This window comes from Sphaeramia orbicularis, chromosome 22, assembly GCF_902148855.1.
Source record: "Sphaeramia orbicularis chromosome 22, fSphaOr1.1, whole genome shotgun sequence".
Classification (NCBI taxonomy): domain Eukaryota; kingdom Metazoa; phylum Chordata; class Actinopteri; order Kurtiformes; family Apogonidae; genus Sphaeramia; species Sphaeramia orbicularis.
The window spans coordinates 31,157,285-31,177,319 of record NC_043978.1 but is presented as its reverse complement, the minus strand read 5'-3'; the positions used below and the strand labels follow the sequence as shown (position 1 = coordinate 31,177,319).

Sequence of the window (20,035 nt, the reverse complement as noted above, 5' to 3'; positions counted from 1 at the left end):
TTTACATGCTATATTTAAAATTTTGTTTATTCATTAGAAGTTTTTTTTCTCTCACAGAAATTAAATTGTTCTCACTTTGTGTCTTTGTCTGTGTCAATTATATATATATATCAAACAGTGACAATAACTTATTGAAATTATAATAAACAAGATTTATTATGTTCATATGCAAATCAGGAGTTGTTTTTGCCCCACTAATCTTTAAGCACGCAGGGTGGCAAATATTTATGCCCCACAGGTTCAAACTCACACAACTTTTCATTCCAAACATTTCATCAGGTAACATTTGAGGTCTTTGATTGGTATGTAGTCCTGCACATACATGGCCCTGGGCAGATATCTGCATTCCTCTATCAAAACAAACAACCAAAAATATGTTTACAGCAAGTGGCATTATTTCAGAGTAAGTACAGAGTTATAGTTTTTATTGCTACACTTTGTTTAGGTGTACAAGACTGGTACCTGTAGAATAAAATAAACATATTATATAGATATATCGGAAAGTGGCAGAAAATACAAGGGGGCCATAAACTTGCCAATTCTTTTCGTGTGCTGCACTGTAAATGTGGTATGAAAAAATAAATAATTTAATAAGTAAAATGAATGAATTTAAGCACAAAGTAAATAAATAAAGAGAGGTGAATCTTCATTGTTAAAGTTTTAATATAATGTTTCTTTCATATGTTAGTGTGAACAAAGCCATTTCCCCTTTGTTATTATTTCAGCAAAAAAAATACAGGAAATATTTTGCCATTGCTCTGTTATTGCTGCGTATAAAAGTAAAAAAAAACAAAAAAACAAAACAAAACTCAAAATGAAATAAAGATACAATATTTTTTTTCATTTAAGTCAAACAAACCGTATTTAATAATTCCATAAAAGGTTTTTCATTCATTTTTCAGTCTGACCTGGACCGTAAACATGAAACTACAACTACCATGATGCATCACTACAGTCTCTGCCAGGAAGAAACATGGCTGCCTACTGTTCACCGAAGGCATTTTTATTTACGTTTAAAGTGTTACCGTTTTTAAGAAAGACAGAGGAAGACAAACGGAGAGTCTAGAGCAACATTGAGTAAAAATACAGCTGGGTTAAGAGGTAGGGTTTCGTTTAGAGGACGTAAGACGTTAAAAAGTATTTACAGTCGGAGTGTCATCGACAATTTGACGTTGGGTTTTTTTCTTCATTTTCGCTGAGCTGTCAACCCTCACATCAGTTTCGGATTGCGACTGATTTGCGATTGATTCGCCTGTTAGCGCGCTAAGCTAGCTAAAGAGCATAGCTGCTAACTGCAACGTAGCGTTATTCACATCCGGTAATAGTCGCTATGTTTAGCCCCGTGAAGTCGTCTTATTTCAGAGTGAGCCCGGCCATCGTCAACAGAGAACTCGGAAAGACCAAGATGAGATAGCAAGAGGGCACATAGTGATAGTGCTACCACACACCCAGTACTTCCAGGCTGAGTCCCTGTGTTACTAAAAGAAAACGAAGAAAGTCAGAGTTCACACCACGGTATGTTTGGGAATCTTTTCGAGGAAGAGGAGGAGGGAGGCTTCTCTTCCACTCCATCCAAGGGGAGAGTGACGAAGGGGGGAGACGAGCCTCCTCCGCCCCGAGGAAGGAGCAATCTGTGCGGCATCAAGAACCAGGGGGGGACCTGCTACCTCAACTCTCTGCTCCAGACCCTGCTGTTCACCCCAGAGTTCAGAGGTGAGGGCAGGTGACTCTCAGGTGGTTCATGTCCTCCTAAAGGCACCAAGAGGGCAGGTGTTGGTCTGTTTGACCTCAGAATGGTGTTTGTTTTTGCAGAGGAGCTGTTCAGTCTGGGGCCAGAGGAGTTAGGACATCTGGAAGATAAAGAGAAACCAGGAGCCAAAGTAAGTGATGCTCTTTGAGCCATAGGATTTTATATGAACTATTGGTATCGTCAGAACTCTGATAATGGCATAAGTCTGATATTAGGCCTCCAAAATCACACCTACAATTAGTTTTTTATGTTTATGTTAAAATTAAGTTCCAGGTTTGACTATGATTTTCAATCATCCTTGTTTTTTGTTTTTTTTCTATTCAGGTACTTATTTCTTTGACTTAAATGTTCAGACCTACAGTTAATCCAATTTATAACAATGTCAAAGCTTGTTCAGCTCTAATGGTGGTTATCTGTGTGTACAACAGCATGATATTGCTCAAATCACACCTTATTATCCTCAACCCGTACATCCCTGCCACATACAGATTGTGATTTGCGGCTTTGTGAAAATGTAACCAGGTTTTCCTTTTGTCCTCTGAAGGTCCGAGTAATTCCACTTGAGCTCCAGAGACTGTTTGCCCGTCTGTTGTTGGTGGACCAGCAGAGCGCCTCCACTGCCGACCTTACCGACAGCTTCGGTTGGAACAGCAGTGAGGTCTATATCTATTGCTTGCCTTTGTCATGTCACTGAGAGACAAAGAGGTTCAGGTTACAGTTATTATATCAGTGATGGATTTGCTCTGCAGTACACAGTGACTTGGCAATATTAAAAAAAAACACACATTACACTGATTTGTGTCCAGTTCGTCATGGGGTGGTTGAGATTAAGTGAGCATATAAGCAGTGTATGTATTAGCACCCAGACTGTCATAGGTTCATTAGGAAGTGTGTCTGCAGAGTGCAATGAATGTTCTGTAGCAGGCCTGTGTGTTGCGAACAACACAATGTGTAGTCCAATAGATGAAAACTATAGCTGTAAAGAGTCTGATATGATACAACATAAAGAGCAATAGAGATTAACATGAGTATATACAGTTTTCTATATGATACAGTTTTATTATACAGTCCTAGGCTGTGGTAGGAGACACGATGTCTCTCTCAGTTTCATACAACACAAAAAAACTCTACGCTAGTAGTTGTAAGTGTATCTTATGTTCAAAGAGGAGAAATGTTGTTGAGCTTTTATGGTGCATCCTGTTGTACTGCATTGCATTGATCGTAGGAAATTTGATAGCTGTTCACAGTTGAAAAAAATTGAATCAGGTGGAATTATATGACTATGTTTAATGCTTTTTCAGGGAACAAATCAGCACGATGTTCAGGAGCTGAATAGGATTCTGTTCAGTGCTTTGGAGCACTCTCTGGTGGGCACCAGTGGTAGTTCATTTATCCACAGTCTGTACCATGGGACCATTGTCAACAGCATCGTCTGCAAGGAGTGTGGGAATGTCAGCCAGAGACAGGTGTGCCCATGTTTGTTCCAGTTTTATTGTGTTCATTTTGATGTATCTAATCCACTTCAATTGCCTTCCACAGGATTTAAAGAATCCTGACTAGACTAATACTTTTACCAGTTTGATCATGAGATATTTAATCTTAAGCCTACTTTTCCTTTTTCCCTCTAACATCTTGTAAAGCGTTATCAGTCACATCATTCAATACATCTACAATTGTACTGCTGATGCCACTGACCTACACACTCCACTTGTTTAAGTATTTTATGTTATTTCAGTTAATAATTTTAGATTGGCCACGTTGTGACAGTAAACATCTCCTTGCTACATAGTGCTTAATAAACCTAATTCTGGTGCCAACATGTGGTTTTTTTTTTGTTGTTCAGGAGGATTTCCTGGACCTGACAGTTTGTGTATGTGGCATGTCCAGTCTGGAGGAGGCTCTATGGAACATGTTTGTAGAGGAAGAATTGTTCGAGGGCAATAACCTTTATCGCTGTGCACAGTGTAACAAACTGGTCACTGCTGCCAAGGTCAGTGTACTTTAAATTTGAGGTAATGTTTGGGTGCGCCTTTCCTGTGCTAAGGCAGCCTTAAACTATGGTGTGAAAAGCAGAAAAATGAGTAATGATAGTGAAAAGGTTTCAAACATTCCTTATTTGAAACAATAACAAAAGTGCCGCACTATCTTTGCATCATTTGTCACGTGCCTTATTTTTCATCCCGTTACTCTGTCTTTCAGTCTGCCAAGATGAGGAAGCTCCCTCCATTTATGACCATGTCTTTGCTGAGATTCAGCTTTGATTTTGCCAAATGTGAGCGGTATAAGGAGACAGGGCGCTACAGCTTCCCGCTCACCATCAATCTTCGGCCATTTTGTGAACAGGTTTGTTGACCACTACTTTTTGTGCCTAAAAAGATTTTTTGCCTGTACTTTTCTTGTGAAATTTATTATGTATTTGCTCTATACAGACCGACGGGGATGACTCAGATTACTCCTATGAGCTGTTCTCAGTGATCATCCATAAAGGCGGCTGCTATGGTGGCCATTACCATGTTTACATCAGGGATATTGACCATCTGGGCCAATGGGAGCCACCTGTAAGTGTCCTCTTAAATATGCAGTATATGCACATTTCCATGTGTTCATTATTTTCTGGAATGTAAAATAGTTTTGAATGTGAGCAGTACTAAATCTAGCATCTCTGTGTCTGTTTGTCAGGAGGATGACTCTAAACCTAAGACTAAGAAGAAAGTCGGGGAAGTGAAGGAGGTTAAAGTGTGTGAGCCAAAACTACAGGAGGACGACCCTCTCTCTGTCCTCACTATTATCATTGCCCAGGTACAACAACAGTTCTCCAAAGGTTGTGCTCTGAACTGATATTAACATGATTTTTATGAATGCACGAGTTGAGGTCTGATGACATTCAGTGTTCTAGGACATATACTTGTAATAATGTGAACACTAATGCATCCTGGGACACATTAAAGGACCGCCAACTCAGCTGAAGTCATCGTGTTCACACAACAACAATGTTATACTGAAGTGTTAAATTCAGCGATAATTGATTACAACATTTTAATATTCTATTAAAGGTGCGTCATATGTGTACTGCAACTGAACAAGACTCCAAATCTGTTTTCTCTCTTTGAGGAACAGAATAGTTCTAGTTCACATAACTAGTTGAAACACATATGCATTTCATATACATTTAAATGGTTCAAGATGCAGTCATCGCTACAGCCTATGTCATTCACGAGTAACAATATAGCTGGTTAAAGTGTAATAATAATATTTAAATTGTGCTAATTCACAGCATCACCTCAGGCAGTGAGAAGAGGTCAAGAAAACATTTATTTTTAAAAGCTGCCAGTCGTTTTTTATCAGCACTCTGAATTATTATTTTTTCCCTATTTCATTAATTTTAACTAGTAAAGATGAAAAGGCAGTGGAACACCCTTTCATTCATCATTCAGTCTTTTGGTGCAGTCTTTATTTATTTATATACACATCCAGACTTATTTCCACACTTGTTTTTAGTGCTGTGGAGATAAATCTGTCTTATCCACTATCTTCCTGGAATGGGTAAATTCTCTGATTTATTTGTATTCCTTATTCTGTCAAATCAGTTACAATTGTCATGAATGGAGCTAAACCTTGGTGTTTGCCTGTGCAAAATTGTGTCAGGGGATTTTTTTTTTTCTGGCATAAGAAGAGAGCCCTGTCATTAAAATGTCTCAATTCCCACAAAAGAAAACAACAAACCACAAAGAACCAAACAGACTTTCCTTATTGCACCATTCAGATCTCTTTGAGTATCCAGTTGCAGCTCTGGGTTGTTATTTCACATAGTGAGGAGGACTGTGAATACAGTAACACACAGTTATCAGAGGGGAGGAAAATACAGACTGAAATAGTCTTCTAGTGGTAGGATTATTCCAAGAGACCACATCCTTCCAATCTAAAGAGACATATGAAGCCTGTTTGTTAAACCAGACCAGGCTTGTGCTACATGTTAGGTTAATAGATGAGGTTGTTTATTTGAGTGTGGAGTGCATTCTAATGGCAGTGAGAATGGATGTAATTAAAGCTGTTTAATTTTATTCAGATCACAAAAAAACATGCATGCTAAGATCAGAATGGGTGTTTTTGTTTTACATTTGTGCTTGCTTTCACATGCTTTGTGTTGGATGTAGCCAGGACCAATGTAACAGGTCCTGTTCATTTCTTGTCCATTAGGAGCCATCAAAGAGTGTCTTGTTGGACCAGCTAGGACAAAAACTCATGGATAAGATTGGTTCATCCTGGAGCAAAAAGTTCAGAAAACACTACGGTCCCATAGGAAAGGTATGCTTGGTCTGTGATACACTTATATTCCTTTATATGTTTGATCATTCAGATAGTTTGGTGAAATTTACGATATTTTCCTTATTTTTTTCTTGTATGTAATAATCTCTTTTGCTCTAGTTCCTGCAGTCCCACAATGATGTTTTCATTTTGGTGTCCAACGGCACCCGTGTGGCACTGAAAGCAAACCCACCGAGCCCCACAACTGAGCCCCCTGGCCCAGTAGATCAGAACTCTGATTCCTCATCGGCTCCAGACTCAGGAGCTGCTGAACAACAGTCAGGATGTGATCAGATGCTGGAGCCTGAACCAGAGGTACAAAAAGCACATTTTAACAGCAAGTTGAAAGTTGTATAGATGTAAAACAGAGATATTAACACTGATCGGCCAGTGAATGGAGCTGTTTTCAGTTTGATGGGGCTAATCAGTCTCAAATATATGACTTTGTCAAAGACATGTACACTGTGACACTGATAGAGTTCTTCACTGTGACTAAGAGAAGAAACACAAAGGACATAATTATTAGTGATGACTTGCAGAGGAATTAATATCACCTGTTTCTGCAGTAGTCGTACCAAACTGCTGTGAATCTGTTAGGCAGCAAAGTTTTAGATCAAGTGGGAGATACTGCAGTTCATTTTTAGTTGGCTTTTGTTCAAACAAAACACTGTGTCCAATAACTTGAAACAGTCTGAGGTTAGGTTGAATTGAAGAAGGTCCTGTAATCTGCTGCACTTTTAGAGAAAATGTAAGTTATTTATAGCCCATATAGAAAGAAAATCTAAAAATTTGTAAAACAGTCATTCAAGAAAACTCTGATCACAGCCTATCACAATGTGTCATCCTGTGTGTCAGCAGGGTAGCCACTGGTTTGACCTCAATGACTCTACGGTGACCTCTATCAGGGAGTCGGACATAGAGAAGCAGTTCCAGGGCAAAGAGAGTGCCTACATGCTGTTCTACAGAAAAACACAGCTGCACAGGCCCAGTGAAGGTAACGGCACAGCGGTGTGCATTTGTAATGGAAAAGATGAGTCAGCAGAGACTAAAAGTTACGTGGGTTCATAAGGGAGTTACTTAATTAGTATTCAGAAAGGTTTGTCATTTAAGTATTATTCAGGTAAAAAGAAGTAATTATATGACTTGTGTGAGTACTGTGTTTTCATGGATGATGTGGTTACTTATACTTGCAGCGGTGAATAATCCCCAATATAAAGTTCCTCCTCACCTCATCCAGATGGCTCAGGAGGAGAACAGCAGAGTGCAGCAGAAGCGGTACACACACTTATTCTCACACATTTTCAAGAGTGTCCTGTGTGGTAAAAGCCAGTGTTTTTAGAGTCACGAATGATTCACATAAATCAACATTGTTCTGTTATAGTGAGGAGTTTGAAGCCAGTAATAACACAGTGGAGCTGCATCTGCACCTGGCGCCTTCTTATCGGCTCGAAAATGGAGCCTTGCAAACAGTCAGCAAAGAGCAGAACGGGAGTACCGCACTCAGTTTTGACCGCAGAAAGACTGTGGGAGACCTGCGCTTAGCGATTTATCAGGTAAACTCAACTGTGACTACAGAATGAATCATGCGTTCCCAAAAATGTTCAACTCAAGATACATTCAGTGTCTTACAGAATCCAGACCAGAAAAAATACACCATCAATTACCATAATATAAACTAATGATAATGAACACAATAAACTATGAATTTCATCATCAAAGTACATCACAGCAATAGTCAAATTTGGGGATTGGGAAGTTTCTCACCACCATGAAACAAATCAGACCATTTCCTATTATATTGATCTAATTTATCTAATAAACACAGGTCTGTGCTCCAATTTGGGCTCTAAGCCTATGGTTGGGAAAGGCAGCTGTATTGTTTGGGGATCCTTAACATTCTGTGTGCTTGTGTGTATTAAAGGCATATGTGGATTTGTGTACACAGATGCAGGAACTCTGGGAAGGGGATATGGCTCTGACCGTGGCTAAGAGTCTTCCAGCTGGTCTGCACTTATACAACACTCTAACAGGTAAAAAACTCTGCAGAATCCCTTAAGAATTTTTTTTTTTTTTTTGTTAAATCAGTTTTTGTATTCACAGCCCATTGTCTTTGCAGATGATGGTGTATCCTTGTACAGTGCAGGTATACATACAAACACAGACCTGTTTGTGTGGAATGGCAGAGAGGTGAGTTTAAGGCTGATTTACAGTTGATGGTTAATTCTTTCAGTGTCGCTCCTGCAGATGCCCATGCCCGTACATGCTTATATGCCAGGCTATTATATCTGCAAGCCATATTTTGCAGTTTATTCCATGCAAAGCCACTATTTTCTTTGTACACCTGCTAAATGGATATCTCTGTGGTTACTGTATTTATGCTTCTTGCTGGTTGATGTGGATCTTCTTTGGTCTCAGAATTAGATTTGATTATAACTCACCTGTTTGTTCATGCCTCTCAATATATTTCATCTTGAGTTTTCTATATTACTTCATATAGCTAGCTAATTTTCACCATGAAACATCAGCAGTCTGTGTATATATATAAACATTTTCAACACCAGTATCTTTTCAACCACTTCTGAACATTACATGCATTACAAAGTCAAAATATAAATCCCTCTGCAGTGCATTGAGGTGTGAATATTCACTGGACTCACCATTCAGTTACGATGGTGGTTGTGGTAAATAGGTTTATTTTTGATGTTGAAAACTGCTTTTAGGGGAATACAACAAGATATTCGTATCAGTGTCACATTTTTTTAATGATGTAGTGCCTTATTCAGGTTTTGCATTTGCTCATTTGTGTGTGTATTGATGATTTTCAGGTTTGTGGTTCATCTGTCCTGACCGGAGCTGAGTGGGAACCAGTGCTGCTGACTGTAGTGCGTCCCTTTCTGGGGCAGGATGAGGAGCAGGTGGTGGAGGATGGGGTCGGGCCTGCGGAAGGGGGGGATGGTTTTCAGAACGGGGCACCGGGTCTGAAGAAGGAGGCCAGAGGGTTCGCAGGTGGGGTGACTCTGGGAGAAGTGAGAGAGGCATTGGGAGAGCCAAAAGAGAGCCTGCTGTGTCAGGAGCATAAGGGGGGAAAAAGAAGTGAGCAGGGGGCAGGAGGAGGAGGAGGAGAAGGAGGAGGCGCCAGTGGATGGAGGGTGTTTCCTCCTGATGACATGCAGCGCACGCTAAAGGAGCTGTCGCTGAAAGATGGAGATGCACTGTTGGTGCTGGAGCCGCAGTCCTTCGACAACAGGTGAGATCAACAGTGTGTTTCATGAACAACATAGTGAAAACAGCAGAACACCTGAAAAAAATCTATTATTTTTAGCTGTAACCTAATCATCTGGTATAAATTATGTTTCTACTAATAGGGTATGCATATGGGGCTTGGCAAGATTTCATAAAACTTGAATAAAAACCTAACCATTGAAACATCAGAATTGACCATAAAACTGGAAAAAACGGAAATTTAAGCAAATAGTGCTAATTTCAAGCAACAGAACACGCTCTTGATATTCTTAAATTGAGAAGTTGCATAGGTGGTCTCAGCCATATGAATGAATAAAAATTTCTACCCTATCCGAAATGTAAAGCAATGTGCTCCAAAGTAAGAGAACATGTCAAACTCACAAAAATCAAATAATTGTCATTTTTCTATATTCTATCAACTTCAATTGCAGAAATTCTCATTCCCACTAGAACTTCTATGACTGATGCTGATAATATTTTTTACATATTGTTCAGTTTAGTGCAATGGCTTTTTTTTTTAGCCTTAATCTCTTCTATTGCAGTGTTTTCACTCGAAATGGAGATGTTGTCACTGTAACAACACCTTCAGACTGCCGCTGGCTACAGGTGGAATTTCAATCACACAAAGATGGAGGCGAAGAGGAGAAGGAGGAGGACCGAAGAAAAGTCAAGGTTCTAGCCACAGGAAATATGGTCAGTGCCTTGTGTGCTGTTCTTTTGGCTATATTGTTGATTTATTAAACCATCCAGTTGTTCATATTTGTCATGTTTAATGTACCCCTTCAGCTGTTGTCTGAGGTGAAGCAGAGGGCCATCGAGGAGCTGCAGGTGCAGGATCAGCTACCAGGTAAGTCCAGTAAAGTGTAATATATGACTATTAAAAACTGTTGTCTTTCTTATTAGTTTTTTTTAATTGAGTCATTTGAGTTATTGACAGCAGTAATAAGCAGTAATAACCAACAGTAGTTCAGGATTGATCAGATTTGACTGGGAGGCAGTCAGGTGGGCAACAATATAATGTCCCCAATGTCTCTACCTCACAGACTGTATCATACAGGCAACAAGCGACCTCCCCCAAATGCAGTATTTTTCCTCACTTGAAGGAAATGCTGTTGTAGCATCCATATTTATTTTGCAGTCTATGTATCGGACATGAACATTTTGAAAAATGCATTTTAAAGCCATTTTATTTTGGATAAGCAAACATCCAAAAGTTGATTGAACTCTATTTATTTCCACTTTCCTTGGCTTTACTCAACTGACATTATTTTTAATTGCACAACAAAGCACAAATCTGGATTTAGAGTTTATTTTTGACTAGAAAATTGTTGGTGCATCTCAGTCTATCACAGCATTTCCTATGCCCATATCAGTTCAATTTAGCACAACTTTTTTGATTTGTTTTTTTCTTTTTTCCATAGCATAAGAGCAGACCAGGTACCAGCAGAAATTGTAGTATCGCTTTCATCCTGGTTCCAAACGAGCCAAAACAATACCATACATGATTTTAAAAAATGCAGGTCATTGTTTGGTTGATCCAGAATCATCACTGTGTCATTACTTATGTTTGTCATCATGTGGGGATGTAGGACGCCAACCCAGCAGGAAATCTGTGTCTTGATAAATAAACCACAGATCTGCAGTATAAACAACTATATTCTTGTCATAAAAACATCTTAACCATGTTTTTATTTCAGAAATTATAACTTACACTGTGCATTGCACTGTTACCCTGCTCGTACCTGCAGTCATGTTAAAGATGACATCGCAATATGTTTACATTGTCAGGATTTGGGTACTCCTACTATACCTGCAGTGGGAATGTAATAAGTGTTTTGGTGCCAACTGAGTCATGTTAAGACACGTTGAACTGATTCCATCTGTGGAAAAACAGCATATATGTTTTAATAATGCATGCAGAATCCCAGAGTTTGGATCTTATTGTCCTAGTGTCTTAAATTTGTGATATTTACCGATGAGAACACACCTTGATTTGTTGGGAAAAACTAGCTCAAGATATCCAAATTGTTGTTTTAATGTCAACTTTTTTCCTATATTATTTATGTTGATGTGTACAGTCATTAAATGAGCTGTTGTTTCACTGACCAGGTGCACAGTACTGTCTGAGGCAGGTGGACAGCACAGGGAAACTCCTACCTCCAGGTACTGCTGATGTTGTTTGTTACCTAAGGGTGTTGTTTAATTACTGGGGGATGGAAACCCCCTTTTTATGTTACAAAAAGTTGAAATACAGGCTCTACACTGTCCCCTTGTTAAAGTTTAAAAGGTACTCCCCCTGCTTGTAATTTTCCTTCTGATCATCTGTCTTGGAAGTTTTATTATACCATTAGCTGAGTTCACTGACTCCTTTCTTCTCCTGGTTTTCTGAGCAGTGTGTGAGGAGCTGAGTGTTCGTGATGCAGGCGTGCGACTCATGACCACGCTCACTCTCTGTCCGGGAAACGCCCCGAAGGCGTCACAGGTGTGTGTTTTATTTGGAATCTTCAATAAATGCTTTGTACTTGCAGCTGCACTGGTGAAGTTACAGAACACTTAAGTACACCTAAATTTGTCCTTAAGCCAAAGAGAATCAAGCAAAGTACATTTACTGTATCAGACATTTACTAGCTTTTTAAATAGTTGATTGATGTTGGGACATGTTTTACTGTGTTGCAGCTTTTCTTGCACTTCTCTGTTGGCACAGCGCCCTCTGCTGGTATGGAGATGGACATCATAATAGAAAAGACTTGCACTGTCAAAGAGGTGAGGAAAATGTTCCAATTGCTTGTTTTGTAAATAATGTGAAACATGACCACGATGCATAACCTGTGTGTTCTATCTGAATCATTATTTCACTTTACTTTCAGTGTCTGAAGGCCATGCTGGAAGCAGTTGGACTTGATGGTAAAACCCTTTGTACAATGTTCATATTTTTTCAGTGGAAGTAGACTTTAGTTATCTGTTTCAGATGTAGCATTGCTGGTTCATGTATATTGTCTTTTAGTAACATTCAACATTTTCCGGTTGTTAAATTTCTGCTTTTAGGCAGCTGTTGGCACCTGAGGAGGCTTGATTGGTGTGAAGAGGTTGGAGAGCCACTGATGGATGAAGTGAGTGTTTAAGCCTTATATCAAACTGAAATCAGAGTGTGCATGTGTAAATTTTCTATCAGTTCTTAATCTTAATAATTTAGCACACCTTAAAAAAGGTTTGAAGCTGTTACTCACACTGCAATATTTTAATAGCACTCATTTTTACAGGATGACACCTTTTACTAACGAAGATATCTGTGCACAAAGCCATTAAATCTAACAATGAGCCTCTTACAACAACTTTTATGTTTTCTTTCTTTTTCTTACTGTTTTATTTAAATGATAGGCTTATACAGTTATGCCACAAAACACTCAGCATTCAGTTCTAACTTCATATAATTGTGTAAATGACATAAACATGATCAATGCCAGAATATTGTAACTGTGCTCATGACAATTTTAAATGAGCATAATTATTCTCCTGACAATGCCACATAAAACTCCTTATCCTGCCCTATACATTTGCAAATGGTCATTCTGAAAAATGAATAAAAGGGAAAATTGTACTGTGTTTTAATTACAAAACTAACAAATGAAGCTGTGTTATATGAGAACAAAACGGAAAATATCAATATTAGGTTAGAACTGTCAATGACCAGTCATAAGAGCAGTGTTGAACTGTGACAGAAAGAGAGTGGGAATTGTATCGTTTTATAACTGATATGGAGGATGTTAAAGAAAAGATAGGGATGAATATCAGCATGTATGTTACAGTATGCAATGGAAACGGAATAATAATTTAGTAGTCACTTTATTTCTGATATCATTCATGATATATATATTTCTGTATAAAATTAAGCTGTAAATTCATTTGTTCTACCTTTTGGTAAGTTATGATGATGATCATGGTTCAGAATATTAATATGTATTCACTGTTCAGAGTAACTCAGAGTAGTTAAAACATTTTTAAATCAGTGTGGAGACCATCGTTAAATAATTTCTGACAAATCCTGACCTGAACCATTTATATGTTTCATCTGTATATTAGAAAAATCTTCATGTATGAAAAAAATATTGATTGCCTTAAATTCATTGTAGTTTATGGAATTCAAGAACAAATCTGTTTGTCTCTGATTTGTAAAATATTTGGATTATTTGGACTGAAAGTGGTATTCCTTTCTCTCCATGTCTATCAAATATCTATCAGTCTACATGTTAACAGCAGTGTTTCATGTTCAGGATGCTTCGCTGTCAGAGCTGAAGATCATCCATGGAGAGACATTAGTCATCACTGAGGGACAGCTGCCTCCTAAGGTACTGAAACATTTGGTTTCTCCTGTAGATTCAGTATATATTATAGTTTTTATGACCTTAACAGTACTTTTCTTCCTCTTTCAGGGTTTCCTCAAACTGTCTGTGTGGCTGTATCCGGATCCTGGAACCAGCTCTGTAGTTCCCTCAGAAACGGATTCACATCACACTGATAATGGCTACACAGATGGACAGACTGCAGGTCACTCAGCTCCTCTGTGTGGCAGCAACACAACAGAAGTGAGAAGTGTAGGACAGGTGGAGATTTCAGACGAGGCCACGCTGGAGGAACTCAAGACTCAGGTACAGTGTGTAGGCTTATCCTTATCTGAAAATGTTCTTTCATCTCCGCTCCATTTGTAACATTATAGGAGATGAAGATGCAGACATCATATTACAATCACAGATTATAATATTCATGTCCTTGAACACGCCTTGTATGTGGGATTAAAATGAGATTTAATTTCTTGACTGGTTCACAGAGGATTCCTTCAGTCTAAGCCTTGGATTTGTGATTTGTTGATAACAGTTTGTATCTAGAGCAGATTTTATGGACATGTGTACCATGATGTAGTAATACAATGCTGCAGAGCACAAAGTGAAAAACAAAAGGGGAATTGTCTTCTTGCCCCAGTAGATCTAAACTGATGGAAAAAGTGTTTTGTCTTTTTTCCAGAACAGATGTTCTATCAGTACACCCAAATGTGTATGTATGTTTCATTAAGAATGACAATCAGATGTTGGAGCAAATACACCGTCTTCCATTTCTATGATTTTACTCTAAAGAGCAGTTGTGTCGTTGCTTCACTTTGCTTGTTTTGACAGTTTAGCTCAAGAATCTTGACTTATTTTTTGGATGTTGCTGAGGGTCAGTATGTAGATTTTTGAATCTTGTTTCTTAGCAAATTTTCAGTTATAACAAAAACAAACTTAAAGGTGCGGGAGACTTTCATGACCAATTTTTCATCAAATCTGTAAAACCTCAATCATAGCCTAAGTATCACAAATCTGTAAGTCTTTCTGTGATTACTCACCTGAATCTCTTGCATTACAGTGAACAATTTCGAAGTGCCATCCACCATAAACAAACCATGTGTTTACAAACAGAGTCGGGAGGGAACTCGGGCATCTTCGGAATTTTGTCAGGACGTGCATTGTGGGAAGCGAAGGTTTGCGCAGCTGTCTGACAATGGCAGCTGGAACAGACACGATGCGGAAACAGCAGGAGCTCTCTTCCCTCTATGCATATTCCTCCAGCCGTTTCTGCGTCATGTTTGTTTCATCCATATAATATATGGTTGCGCTGCCACTGTCAGGTGGCTGCGCGAACCTCCCTTTCCCACGATGCACGTCCTGACAAAATTCCGAAGATGTCGGAGTTCCCTTCCGATTCTGTTTGTAAACACATGGTTTGTTTATGGTGGATGGCACTTCGAAATTGTTCACCGTAATGCAAGAGATTCAGGTGAGTGATCACAGAAAGACTTACAGATTTGTGATACTTAGGCTATGACTGAGGTTTTACAGATTTGATGAAAATTGGTCACGAAAGTCTCCTGCACCTTTAAAGACACATGAAAGCATTAAAAGTCAAAGACGAATAATTATTAGTACAGTTCAGTTCATTACAATGATCAAATTAAACAAATAAACAAAAACAAATATGCAATTAAATGTGAAACTGTGAATAACACTTTCATCTCCTCCAGTATTCTTCTCCTTGGTCTTTGTTTTGTCGAACCAATAAGTCATTTTTCCATGGGCTGTATTGATAATCCCTTTAAGGTCCACAGTGGAGGATTTCTTTTAAACAAACATTTGGCGGCAGCTTTAATAATCCTGAGGTACATATTGCCTTTACATAAGCCTTTAGGAGTGGCCCCACAGTACAGAGTGGAACATGACCCACCCAACCGTGGAGATTACATTCCTCATGTTTTGCCTCAGTATCTAATTTCTAAAGGCCAATGATAACAAACTGTTGTTTTGTTTGCTGCTCTGTTGTTTAATGTTTCTATTTAGACCCTCTATTTTTCCTTGCTGTGTCTGTGCTTCCTTCAGGTGTTGACGCTGCCTGCCCTTCAGGATCTGTGTGCACCCACCTCTGCATTCTTGCGTATGTGGCAGTTGGAGGGACGACGGCTGATGCGTATTCTCAGAGGACAACAACTCACACTCAGGTATCACACCGTGCTGCAATTTATGTTTTGACACTAATATTTATATCAAATAGGTACATTTCCATACACATATTTAATGGACATTTTGAAATTTTTCATTTGAAAATGTTCATGAAAAAAATGAAATTAGAAAAACAGATAACATTTGCACAGGACTAAGTAACTTGAAACACTGTTTTTGAAAAAATCTGCAAACATTTAACTCCTCAGCTATCTGCAGCATTTTCCAACATGTGCAGATGAAGTGTGAAAGATGCTTATTATTAAGGCGTAAGATTCTAATGTGGCCATTGTAACTGTTGATGACCTTGTAACAGCTCTCCTGTGGCTAATTAGCAGATGCTTCAAGCAACCCTTAATCACTTCTATCAATTTTCTTACATCACTGATTGTCCTCCTAATGTTTGCAGTGGTTCAGTGGATTTCTTAGCTGTGACAAAAGAGATTATTGATGTGTTTGGTGGCTTTGGTTATTTTTAAGTTTGGTTTTGATGATAAAGAAAAATATGAAATGCATGCGTGTTTGGTCCATAATTCAATTACAGGACAGACTGTAGGTCTGCAGTAAATGAGCCTTGCCTGTCACAATACCTCAAATTGTCTCACAAAATTACCTTTTTTTATGTTATTACCTTATCAGATGCTGTCACAACTTGCCAGTTTATGGACATGTTGTTAACCATCATCACAGAAGAACAAACTACTTGTTTGTTCAGTAAACTGATCCAGTTCTCCCATAAGACTCCATTCAAATACATCCAACTCTACTCTCCATTCAAAATATTTGTTTGTAAAGACTGGAATCTTACGTCAGTCAGAAAACCTTCAGCAGTGTGGACTGATGAAAGGATCTGATTTCCCTCCTTTAAATCTGTGAAAAGAGGCACCACAGCCATTTTAGATGAGGCACTCTACAAAACCACTTTATGGATATGCACATAATTTGCATTTTTGCTGTTGACTTTTCAATATTTATCTTCAAATTCACTTTGAACTTTATTAAAGTTCAGCTTTCCTCTGTTTAATATGGCTGAACCTCCTAAAAATAGGCACCAGGACAGAAGTTTACCTTTCTGTTTATTGTTTTTTTTTTTTCTTTCATCACATCTCTATGTAGAGAATAGTGGAAAACACAGGGACTGTGTTACCATGGTGACATATTTACATCTTTTACTTCAATCCCCCTTTCAAACTCAGTGCTGGCTAATGACTTTGAACACTCCGGGGTACATCACACCATCACACTAGAAAACAGGTGAAGAAGAGTGGGTGCATCCAGTTGTTGTTTTTCCATCAGTGACCGATGCAGAGTCATGTGACAGGGGAATTAATACTAACAATATCTGATTGTACCTTTTCACACTGTAGACAAAATGTAGATTTTAGTACGTCTTTTTGGAGTTAATTGATGCCAGATGTTTTTTTGAAGAATTGCTGATGGTTCTCTATAAGACTTTTTATTTGTGTATCTGTTTAGGAAGTTGAAGCTGAGCACTGGTACAGATCTGTGTGTGCAACAGCTACTGAAAGAGGAAGACCTCGGGTAAGTTTGGAATATCGTCATTAACAGTTTTACCTTTGGTTGGAAAAATGAGCCCGTCATTGACCTTTGCTCTTCATTCCCTCCTCGTCCAAAGGCCCAAGGAGATGCTGTTGAATGTGAAGATGGGCGTTCCTGGTGAAAGGTCTTACTATCCTCCAGAGGAACTGGTCTGGGACTCTTCCCGCGATTCTTCCCCTCGTTCTCTACGCACTTGCTTGGCTGCACACTACGGCCTGTCTCCTGACTCGCTGCTGCTGGCTAAACATCTGCCAGAGAAACACAGCTGGGAGGAAATATCAAGCTGGGTAAGAACACATTTTTAGTTTGGAATTTAATATAAAAAATCAAAATTTTTATGTATTTCCACTGTCTTAATACAAGGTTTATACAGAAAATAGGGAAGTACTGGAGAGTCTGAGAAATACTGTAAATAAAGCAACAATGGGTACCAGCAGGGCTCAACTAGTATGGTTTTTTTAAGGGCAGATACCAATTTTTAGTAAACTGACAAACATTTAGTAGCAGTAAAAATAAAATTCTTCATGTTTATAATTCAGAAAAAAAGAGGAAGCTGAAGCAGAGATGTATCCTATCCAGTTGTTAAGTGGAGACGGCACTTCCTACTTCCAGGTCCACTGTTCTTTACTCTGTATTCAGTCCGCTGCAGAACTGTATTCTTGAGTCCATAAAACCCATCTACTGTTTACATGTTATGTAAAAGAGCAGAGGAAGTGGACAAACGGATAAGTAAAGTTACAACTCGTAAATGAAGGGGAAAAAACTAAATTTGGGGCTAGTTATTGTGAATTCACCCTGATATATAATAGACAGACCTTTAGGAGGTGTTTTATAACTTTATACTCTTTGATTTATAACTCAGCTTTTTGTGTGTTCTGTCCAGCTCAGAAGATTAGTCTGAATAGTCCAGTTTAAATATTATATAGTATCATATTTAATACAATATTTCCAACAGTAGTGTAACAGAAATGCAGCTTTTATTTCTATGTTTAAGTGTTCAATCCTAGTAAATATCACATCTTCCTCATTAGTAGTATTATATGTATATAAGTTATTGTTAGGCATATATAGTGCGAGTTGCATACAATTAATTGCATTTATTCGTATGACATTAAATATCAATTTCACGCCCTAGATGCAGATGTGTGTTTTATTGATCCAACATGAGACTGATCTGTACTTAATTTATCCACTTATGAGGCTCCCTAAACAAAACACTCACCTGACCCTCACCTCTTTTTAACTGTTCAATCTATCCATATCTTGTGTGAATGATGTAGAATCAGCAGGTTTCCAAAAAGAAAAAGAAGAAAAAGACAGAATCACTACTGGGAGCACCATTCCACCTGAAAGATGGAGACACAATCGGCATCAAGGTATTAGAAAACAAGTTTTCATGAGGTCGGTGGTATAAGTGGTAGATAAATGATTTAATGAGTCATAGAGTTTTGTTACTTCTCACTATTACAAATATTTTTTGTAATGTTTGTTTGCACTACCTTATGCATGCACATTTTCTTGCACTTTATCCTGTTTATCCTGGGATCAGTAAAGTTTCATCTAACCTAATCTCTAGTCTAATTACTGTGTAAGGAAACTTAAATATTGTTTCTTTTTTTTCCTTTATAGAACCTGTTGATCGACAGCAACAGGGATTTCTGCACTTTGGCGGATGAGCAGGGTCAGCAGAGGCTCCGAGAACAGGCAGAGCAACGCAGGAAAGGGTGGGCCTTCTCTTCACAGCTGTGAAAATAAACCTCAGATTTTGTTTCACATTACGATAAATGTTATATTTTCTTATTTATTTGTAGAGAGCAGACGGCAGGCTTCAATGGCACGGAGCAGCAGAAGAAGGCCGGACAAAACAAATCCAGGAAACCAGAAGTGGCGCTGTCAATCAACGTTGGAGTTTTCAGATAGCACCTTCTAGGCACGGGGCATGGACAGATCAGGACTACATACCTACACAGATACATGCACACAGTCTGGTGCCAATTTAATGGATCATATCTAATATTGGGCAGTTTCCTCTGATTTCACACCAGGATGTGAAGCTCAAATGCTGGTATTGAAACAAGGTCCTGCTGTGGTTGGAAACAGAGGGAATCTGACAAATCACTGAAAAGACAATAGACAGTGAGAATCCAGAGGGAGATCAGAGCAGGTTTGAAGGAAAAGGAACATATTTGATGAGCCATCATTAGATTAAAAACAATGTTAGCAGTAATCCTCTTTCTAGGTTGTAAAAAAACTGGATGTTATCAAGTTAATAATGCAGGGTTTTGACTTTTTTACCAGATAATTGAACCTTTAAAAAAATCTCAAAACATTTTCATCATCTAGTTTGGTTTTAATAAAGTAGTGTGTTTTGATGGTTTATGGGAATATCAGTCACATGACTTAAATGTTTGTTAAACAGAACATATTCTAAAAAAGTGTTCTAATTTCCCATTAAGTGCTGTGACTGAGAAAATTTAGTGTAAAGCTTTTTTTTTAAAATAACAAATAGGGGTGTGTATTGGCAAGAATCTGGAGATACGATACAAATCACAATACTAGGATCATGATATGATATATCACGATATGTCATGATACTGTTAAAAAGGCATTTTTTTTTTTTTTTTAAATGATTATTTCCTGGAAGAACTGAATT

General features: G+C 38.4%; 1 protein-coding gene across 2 annotated transcripts; it reads left to right on the top strand.

Annotated features, from left to right (window-relative positions):
• The first annotated feature begins 970 nt into the window (after window positions 1-970).
• On the top strand, window positions 971-19,817 carry usp40 (ubiquitin specific peptidase 40). Of its 2 annotated transcripts, none has more exons than XM_030126686.1 (31): window positions 971-1,713; window positions 1,813-1,880; window positions 2,295-2,408; window positions 3,052-3,216; window positions 3,594-3,740; window positions 3,950-4,093; window positions 4,180-4,308; window positions 4,430-4,549; window positions 5,948-6,055; window positions 6,176-6,370; window positions 6,911-7,049; window positions 7,249-7,330; window positions 7,437-7,608; window positions 8,001-8,085; window positions 8,172-8,242; window positions 8,881-9,302; window positions 9,841-9,991; window positions 10,085-10,145; window positions 11,408-11,461; window positions 11,692-11,780; window positions 11,975-12,061; window positions 12,166-12,202; window positions 12,344-12,408; window positions 13,570-13,644; window positions 13,729-13,944; window positions 15,703-15,821; window positions 17,299-17,364; window positions 17,459-17,669; window positions 18,663-18,758; window positions 19,012-19,106; window positions 19,194-19,817. In XM_030126686.1, exons 1-31 carry the CDS (start codon window positions 1,518-1,520, stop codon window positions 19,300-19,302), a joined length of 3,888 nt encoding a protein of 1,295 aa, XP_029982546.1. In that variant the 5' UTR covers window positions 971-1,517; the 3' UTR covers window positions 19,303-19,817. The 2 variants fall into 2 exon arrangements, with proteins under 2 accessions (XP_029982546.1, XP_029982547.1); XM_030126687.1 differs by having other exon boundaries at window positions 1,518-1,713; window positions 6,914-7,049.
• The last annotated feature ends 218 nt before the right edge of the window (window positions 19,818-20,035 follow it).